General features: G+C 35.7%; 2 protein-coding genes across 2 annotated transcripts; one reads left to right on the top strand and one right to left on the bottom strand.

Moving 5' to 3' along the window:
- Positions 1-1633: 1633 nt before the first annotated feature.
- LOC112015064 (probable receptor-like protein kinase At1g49730) lies at positions 1634-4180 on the top strand. Its single transcript, XM_065760343.1, is given in 7 exon segments — positions 1634-1768; positions 1771-1947; positions 2082-2327; positions 2330-2342; positions 2421-2473; positions 2979-3083; positions 3167-4180. Coding segments are annotated over 7 exon segments (1176 nt in total). The 5' UTR covers positions 1634-1731; the 3' UTR covers positions 3712-4180.
- A 310-nt stretch (positions 4181-4490) lies between these two features.
- On the bottom strand, positions 4491-7688 carry LOC136061906 (probable receptor-like protein kinase At1g49730). Its single transcript, XM_065760336.1, has 3 exons — positions 7313-7688; positions 5164-5715; positions 4491-4618 (listed from the first exon to the last, which is right to left on the bottom strand). Exons 1-3 carry the CDS (start codon positions 7386-7388, stop codon positions 4566-4568), a joined length of 681 nt encoding a protein of 226 aa, XP_065616408.1. The 5' UTR covers positions 7389-7688; the 3' UTR covers positions 4491-4565.
- Positions 7689-8952: the final 1264 nt, after the last annotated feature.

Below are 8952 nucleotides of genomic sequence, written 5' to 3'. Positions count from 1 at the left end.
AAACAATATTACATATATTTTCACATACTTTTCCACCCACACATATTTTCAAAAAATACAAACAACATTACTAGAACAATATTACCATCATGCCTTGAAGGAAGGAGGAAGTAACTTAGCATCAGTGAAGCCCCTTATCCTTGATGCCCTTAGTCAGTCCAGTTCTTTTACTAAATTACTTTACTCTCATACTGAGAGAAGGTAATAAATTTGCCCATAGTTTAGCCCGGCATGCTATTAATGTCGATAACTATGTAGTGTGAATGGAGGATGTTCCACCACCTTTATTTTCTATTGTTCAAGCTGATTTAGCCAAGCTTTATTTCAGTTAATAAAAGTTTAGGTCTTTCTTCTCCCCCCACACACACACAAACCAAACGGGCCTAATTTCACTCTCAACAAAAAGTCACGTGAATTGCAAGTCAAGTGAATTTATTTTTTATTTTAAATATTATTGGTAAAAACTTATAAAATTTATTACTTATTTTTATAAATTTAAAAATTTTAAAAATTATTAATTATTTATTCATCGGTTTAACTATCAATCCAATTCCAATTGGATCATAAAATTGAGAACCATTCCATAATCCAATTCTTTAACCAGTTCGATTTTTAAAATCGTAATAAAACCATTTAATGCATTTATGTTAATGTTCTGGCATCTGTTCATCGGTATCAATCAAGGAGCCATCTCAACTGACAGCAAAATAAAGCGTTTTTTTTTTTTTGAAGGAAAATAAAGAAGCAAATAATTACAAAGGCCTCCACTAGGCCGCCCCCCCCCTCTGCACACACACCCCTTTTTTTTTAGAGGCTAGCTCCCGGGCTCGAACTTGTGAAATGGTGCTTTAATGTGGAAGGCACTTGCCATTTTCTGCCATTGCTAATAACTTTATTTGTGAAGGAAGGGTTGGAGAAAGATCTCTTTTTTTTGTTTTTCATTCTGTCCTAGGGACATGCAGGAGGGTATCTTTGTTGATGCATTGATTTGCTTGCTTTGTTTGAACCGTTCCTTGATAGATATCCCTTGCAGATAGTTGTGTGGTTTCATATCATAATATCCAGTGATGAGCAAGTCATGTAAGCTCGTATCTTTTGAGCTGGAAAGCTCATTTGTTGGATAATAATAAGTTTGCTCATCTAGAGTTCTTGTAGTTTAGATTCAAGCTGATTCTTCTTCTGTCATTTGAATATGTCGTTGAAGGATTCTGTGTAATGTTTGAGTTTTGGCCCAGCAAAGATCCTTTATGACACTTCAGAGCAAAAAAACTTGTTTTTCTTTTAGTTTGTTTATTTTTAACCCTAGAAAATTTATTATTAAAGTTCATGAGAGAAGATAACTGGATATTTTATGAAGGAGGAGATCAGATGGAAAGTTAAGGCCACAGGTGGAAATTTAGACAAATAATCCGATTGAACAAACAGCTGACTGAAATGAGTGGTTGGGAAAATACTTTTAATTAAATAAGAAAAGCCAGTTCTGTTCAAGAATGAAATAAAGAAAAGGCTGGAAACAGGGCTAGTTTTTTCCAATCATATTGCCCCATCTAACTATAATTTTGTTATACTCTTTACGTTTTGTTTATTTTTTGGGGGGGCTCCTTATAGTGCTGTATATGTGGCTGATAATAATTTGTCGCAATCATTATTCCAATTTCAGTGCCATCCCACCCTTCGCACACGCCCGAGGCTTCTCCAAGTCCATTGGTTGCTGCGAGCCCAAACCCACTAATGCTTGGCACACCCTTAACCAAAAACCACCATCACTACCGCTGACGTTGATTCCAGGCATTGGACTTGCAGTCACAGCAACTGCTGTTATGATGCTAGTAGTCTTGGTATTTCTTATTCGCAGGAAAAGCAGAGAACTGGAGGATTCTGAAAAATTAGATAAGACATCTTCAAAAGCTTTTCCTCCTTCTTGGCCAGTGCGAAAATTTCAGGAAGGTATGCCTTGGATCTTTTACAGTACGTTCTCTCTTGGCATTGCTAATGCCATATGTCAGAAATCCTTTAATTTATTTCTTCTTTGGGGGTGGGATCTGGGGGTGGCATTTGGGGGGGATTTGGGTTAAATGCAGGCCCTTCATCTATGTTCCGAAAATTCAGCTATAAGGAGATAAAGAAGGCAACAGGCAGTTTTAACACCATCATTGGGCGAGGAGGATTTGGAACAGTGTACAAAGCTCAATTTAGTGATGGCTTGGTGGCAGCAGTGAAACGTATGAACAAAGTTTCAGAGCAGGGAGATGATGACTTCCGCAGAGAGATTGAGATTCTTGCTAGACTGCATCATCGCCACCTTGTTGCTCTAAGGGGTTTTTGCATTGCAAACATGAGAGGTAGTTCGTTCATGTGTGCACTTGAGTGATGCATCTCATGTGTTGGCAACACTTATAATTTTGATTGCTTCATGGCAGGTTTCTCTTGTATGAGCATATGGCAAATGGAAGCTTAAAGGATCATCTTCATGGTATGCTCCTCACTTCTTCAATTTTTTTGTTTGCTCCCACCCGCCGCGCCCCCCGCCCCCAAAAAAAAACCCCCTCTCCCTCTCTTTTCTTTGTCAGTTCTCTGTTTCTCTGATGCATGCCCATTAAATTTCCCCCCCTAAAGCTCCCTTATCTCATGGCTGTATATTCTAAACAAATTTGTCTCNCTAAGGTAGGGTACCTCTTGGATGCACATGAAACTTTTGAAAATCTAAATCCTCAATTTTTGTAGTGAAAGAGATACAAGTTTCTAAAAATAGATTCCATGAGTGTTCTTCACTTTTGTATCTCTTAATTCTCTCCTTTGTAATTAGATTTCTTTTGGGAAGAGGGCACATGCTCATATCAAAATAACTCAAAAAGAATTTCATTGTCTGATACAATGCATTACTCCCTTCATACTTCTTATCGTTGGGATTATGCATTAAACAAAAAGAAGTGCGCATCCAAGCACTATGTTGAAGGCTTTGAAATAATGTGTACAAAAATGTTGTTTTGTTTTCCAGGTTGCAGATTTTGGCCTTGCACATGCTTCAAAAGATGGTTCTATTTGCTTTGAACCAGTAAATACTGATATCCGGGGAACTCCAGGTCAGGGAAAAGCCATATGACCTCTTGAACATGAATTATCTATTTTTTGTGCTAAAGAGATCTACATGTTGGGTGGCTTCCAGGTTATATGGATCCTGAATATATTGTCAGTCAAGAACTCACCGAGAAAAGTGATGTTTACAGCTACGGCGTGCTACTGTTGGAGATAGTGACTGGAAGACGTGCAATACAAGACAACAAGAATCTGGTGGAATGGTCCCAAATATACACGACATCAGAATCACGTCTACCTGAGCTAGTGGATCCTAGTATCAGTGATTCATTTGACTTAGACCAGCTTCAAACATTAGTCTCAATTGTGAGATGGTGTACCCAGAGAGAAGGCCGAGCTAGGCCTTCAATTAAACAGGTTCTTAGGCTTCTGTATGAGAGTTCAGACCCAATGCAAAGTGGTCTTTTAGAAGCAATTGAAGACGAAGAGTATGAAGGAAATGAAGGGAGAGGAAGGACAAGTAAGGGGAAAATACATAGGGCTGATGCAATTTTTCACAGTGGAGATGGAAGATATCTTGCTTCTTCCTCGAGTACATCTAGGTCATATTGTAGTAGGAGCTTTTTACTTGAAACTGGTTCTCCTCAATCTCCTCACAATATACTATCTATTTGAAGCAATCATTTGGGTAGAAAGCACTCAAAGCAGTAGCACTTGGACTAAGTTGTTGAAGATATTGGATAAGAAGGCTTGAATTAGGCTGGGGATAATGTTTGGTTTTCAATCCTCATGAGGTAAAAGGTTTCCTCTTTCAAAGGCATTTCAAAGAATCAAAGAATAATAATTACTGGCTTTGGTTAAACTTATAAGGGGAAAAGGAAATAGTAAGACTAGTCACCCCTACTTTTTTTGGTTTATTGAAGTTTTGGGAGTAGGGAAAATATTAGGTCGATTTTACTACCGGTATTATACGGCATGAAATTGTACAAATTCTGTTCGAGATCAATCATTTATGCCACTTTTAACTAGAAGAAAAGTCTTATTATCTGTAATGTTGGTTTAAATTGATGCAGTTATTGTTGAATTAAATATGTTATACTTGCAACTTGTTGGGAAATTGACATTATTCTATTTGTGTTTTCAGGATCCTCTTCATTTCAAAAACTGTCCATTTCTTTTTATTCCATTAATAAGATTTTATCTTATGGGTCTAACATGTCTTCTATTTATTAATTCTCAATTCTTCTTTAAATATTAAGGGCATTGATGCTGTTTCCTTTGTCATTATTTGATGTGTATGATGAAGACCAATGTTAAAATCAAATCACCTTTTAGTGAACCTATGTTCATTTTCATTTAAAGTGGGGTAGTGATTCTGGACCAACGTTAGAAAGGAGCTCTTCATGATTCAAGGGGGGGGGGGGGGTTGGTTAAGGCTTACCAATCGCTTCTCTTAGGCCCCATAGAAGTGAGCCTTGTGCAATGGATATGACTCCATGGATCAATGACTCAATTAGATCTCATCACAACTATACCCAGTAGAACACAGATAGGGTAGTCATTCCTTGTTTGCCAAAATATCCTAAGAGGCATATAGAAAAATTTGATGAACTTGAAGGTGAAAACCAAAACAAAAGAGCTCTTTCTCTAACCCCTCCTTGATCCTTCACAGAATATATTTATTAGCAATGACAGAGAAAATAAATGAATGATTCAATTAGGTCTCAACAGAACTAGACCCACTATACAACATGTATAAAGTTGTTATTGCCATGCTTACCAAAATATCCTACCACACATATATAAAAGTTGGACAAACTTGAAGGTGAAAACTCAAAACAAAGGAAATAATGCAGATAATTGATAGGTTGTAGTGGATATTTCAGGTCATTATTTTTTAATTTCAAAAGCACAAAATGCCAAACTTCCTATAAATAAAGGGATTTTCTATGATACGTAAAACTAGCACTGGATATAAGAGTAACAAGATAGCAGTATGTAAGAATAGGAAAGCCTGCACCAATGACACCAACTGGTTTATCATCACATGCACAGACATGCACATATTAAAATCCATTTCTTCTCAAGATATTGGTTTGAGGACTTCGTTGAGTTGAGTAGTTATACCTGGAAAATTGCTAAGCCCTTGAACTCCAAAAAAACAACTTGCAATTTCAACAACCGAAACACCATCAACTTGGCTTGCAATTGCAGTGAAAGTTGCATCACGGCAAGTACTCAGTGTCATATTATCTTCTGCTCCTACCAGCTGACGAAGGTACGTGATGCTAGCATTTACACATTTCCTGCAATTAGTATCCTCTGAAAGTGGCAATTTACAATTTACAATGACATCCGAGAATTTTGGAGACTGCAGCATCTGGGTGACAGTTGTCCGACCCTCACACACATAATTAACAGGAATTTTTGTCCCAAACCCACAAAATGCTGTTGCATTTTTTGGAACTCCATACATTCCCAAGGTTTCTGATATGGAATGTAGGCAGGTTTCAGATAAATTTGCAGTAACCCCTAGGTTGCCTGTGGCATTTGCATAGTGAGCAACAGACACTGCAATAAAAGCATTGATGTAGCGGCAACACTTTCCTCTGTCATCGTTAGTAGAGCAGATTGAGGCCACCAGAGTGAAGTTAGATCCAGTCAAATTTAAGGGGCAATCTGCAAAAGTAGCAAGGGTAATTATCAATCATGAGTCATTCTCTGATTTATACAACAACTCATGACCTATAACATGCACAATTGAATATCTATTTGGAGTGCACAAAAAAGTTCACCTAAGACAAAAAAAGTTATAAAATATCAATCTGATTTACATAACTTCCTGACAATTTAACTGAAAATTAAATGGAGTAGTTCCTAGCAGAATTTGTACAGCTACATAACATGTAAAAACTCTTATTTTCTTTTTCTGTTCTATCTTTTAAACACAAATGGGTAGCTAGACCGGTATCATGACTCATGAAGTAAAGGTTACTGATTTGACTCTTCCCCTTCACCTCTCTTTGGGACCGCTTCTCATCCAAAATATTAAAAAAAAAAAAAAAAAATTTGGTGATGTTGCTGCAATGTCCTACATGTATGTGTTGGACCCAACACCCCATTTTGCAGTTTCTTACCTTTTTCCCCCTTTCCCTGCACTGACAGAGTTGATGCCTTGTATAATTGTCCACAACCACACCTATAACAGTCTCATTGTTTTAAATGAGTTTACTTAAAAACTAAACAGTCAGTTATCTAGGCATTTATCTCACAAAATATGAATGACTTGGGAGTGAATTGGCCAAAAATATTGAGAAACTAAAACCAAATGATTACAAAACAACATATGAGTGCACAGATTACCTGTTTTTATGGTAAGAATTTTAGAAAACTTTTCCAACAAGTAGGCTATAATAAGATCTAGGTTTGATATATTCTCCTCTGGAAAGATACTTCTAGAACTAGATGGAGGTCTAGACTCTCTAGAGTAACTAGAAAATATCACATCATTCAAAATTCACAGAATCACAATGCAGTTCCTATATGTTTTCCATAATTAATGCTTATATTATGTGCAATGCTGCTCCCAGGACTTTTTAATAGCTTAATAGCCTAAATTCTTTTGTACTAATATGCCCATGCTTGCAAGTTTAATTCAGAACCCAAACCTAATAACACAAACTAGAAACCAAAAAAACAATTTCTTCCACTGCATTCACAACAAAACACAAACAAGATCATTCAAACCACGGGAACCCTGCTGCATAGTGATCACTTCCTCAACAAATTTGTAAGAAAAACCCAAAAATTGAGAGAAGACAGCAACGAAGTCCCCATTAAGCTAAAACCAACTAAAAAACACAAATTTAGACATTACAATGAACTCAAAGTTAACACTGGCTAGCTCTAAACTGGCTAAACATTACTCAGTTCCACATCCACAGCCAAATAATGAATCATAAAACCCCAAGAGCCAGAAAACCATGTACAGCGTAACACTAAAATCTCAGAACCAAATAGACCAATAACTAAACCAATCAAAACCCATTTCCAGATTCCTGTTTTAACTAATATAAGCCAAAGAAATTGCTCCCATAAAAGGGAATACTAATAAATGAAAAGCAAAATAGAGAACCAATAAATGTAGCAACTTTAAAGTCAAAACAGTCCTAAAGGAAGCAAAACAAAAGGGCACTAAATGCTAAACAAGAGTAAAAAGAAAAGAAGAACAAAAAAGTGAAGAAACAAGATGATGAAAAGTATAAGTAACACTAACCCGCCATGATTACAGGAAGCTGCACTCCAAGAAATGCTAGCAGACCCAGCAAAAACGGCGTTGAGTAAACTTCCATGGTCGAGACTAAGAGGGAAGTCCTGCCCAGAGAGAGAGAGAGAGAGAGAGAGAGTAGTGTGATTGTTTGTGAGTGTATAAGGCAGAATGACTCTCTGCGTAAATGGAATGCCCCACAGTCCACAGACAGGACACTCTCTCTCTCTCTCTCTCTCTCTTTTGAGTTTTCAAACCAATTTCCTAAAAATTAATGCCCAGTTGTGGAAGAGGGTGGGCCTAGGAAGGATCACTGCCTCATTGTTGGTCTTGCTGGAAGTTCCCCATGTTACCTTTAGCTTTAAGCTCACTTTATGACAAAAATTTATTAACACAACAAAAATGCACAACTTTTTCATCACCTAAAAATAAAATCAAGGAAGAAAGTCCAATTTATTATTTCACTTTGTGTAATTTTCTTTGAGTTAGTTAGAAGAAGAAATGTCAATAGATGAATAATGCTACATACATAAAAATTTGATTACTTTTTTCACTTGCTAAATTGACAAATTTTTACTCATTCTCATTTGGGCCAATTATTTGTATTATTTTTTTACTTACTATTAACAATCTATCACATTAGTAAAGTAGCAATATATTTGTCAAATCTTTTGTGTACCTAGACTTTCTCATCGCTATATTATGTCTTTGTTTTGTAATATAATTTTGGATTCAATTTTGGGCAAAGTTCAAGTGATAGACACATGATAAATTTTGAATATAAGCCCGTAGCAAATCAGGTAATAAGAGTCTAGTATATGAGAGCACTGTACCTAGTTGGTCCTAATTTATTTTTGTCACTTAATTGTCTTACATTACATTCCAATGATACCTTTGCCTCTCTCTTTCTCATGGTTGGGGTTACTTTATGCTCAGGGGGTTCAATTGAACCCCCTGACTTGAATTTTTTATTATTATAAATTTATATATAATTTTTTTTATTAGTATAATTTATCCCTGAAGATATGTTTGTATACTTTGACTTAAATTTTGCACACCCTAACCATATATCAGTCTTGCCCAAAATTAGACAACAACATAGATCACAGGTCTCTCTAAGAGTAAAAAGAGAATATTTGTAAGTCGTAGATGTCTCTTTTTATTATAAATTTATGTTATATGTGTGTGAGTGTGTGTCTAATACTGATTGTGTGTGTTATTTTTTATTTTTTATTATGTTAGTTGTGTGAATTGTAGTGCATATGAATGTGTGTCGTGTATTACAAATATAATATAACTTTATATAATTTAATAATTAAAAAATACGGAGGGTTTGTTGCACGTGTGTATATTATTATCATATTAAAAAAAATTTGTTATGAAGTTAGTGATTCAGAACAAAAATAGTAAAATTAGTGTATTATTTATGTATGGATGAATTTGGCTGTGTGAGCCAATTTAACACAGTAACAATGGGTTGAGTTTTGTTATTTAATTTGAAACATTTTTTTTATAAAAATAATGACAAATAGATAATGACAACTTCATAAAAATTAAAAATATTATACAAACTTAATAAAATAAATACGGAGGGTTTCTCTTGGAGTCGCCACTGCTCTTTCTTGTTGCCTACTCAATCTAGATTCTAT

The sequence above is a fragment of the Quercus suber genome, unplaced genomic scaffold (assembly GCF_002906115.3).
Source record: "Quercus suber isolate HL8 unplaced genomic scaffold, Cork oak 2.0 scaffold_362, whole genome shotgun sequence".
Classification (NCBI taxonomy): domain Eukaryota; kingdom Viridiplantae; phylum Streptophyta; class Magnoliopsida; order Fagales; family Fagaceae; genus Quercus; species Quercus suber.
Note: the sequence above shows the minus strand (reverse complement) of the source record. Positions and strands in the feature narration are given on the sequence as shown.

Coding starts and splice junctions, on each gene's coding strand:
- LOC136061906 (XM_065760336.1), bottom strand. CDS start 7,388: ATGGAAGTTTACTCAACGCCGTTTTTGCTGGGTCTGCTAGCATTTCTT. Junction 5,716..7,312: donor GCTTCCTGTAATCATGGCGG/GTTAGTGTTACT, acceptor CTACTTTTGCAG/ATTGCCCCTTAAATTTGACT. Junction 4,619..5,163: donor AGGGCTTAGCAATTTTCCAG/GTATAACTACTC, acceptor TATGCCTCTTAG/GATATTTTGGCAAACAAGGA.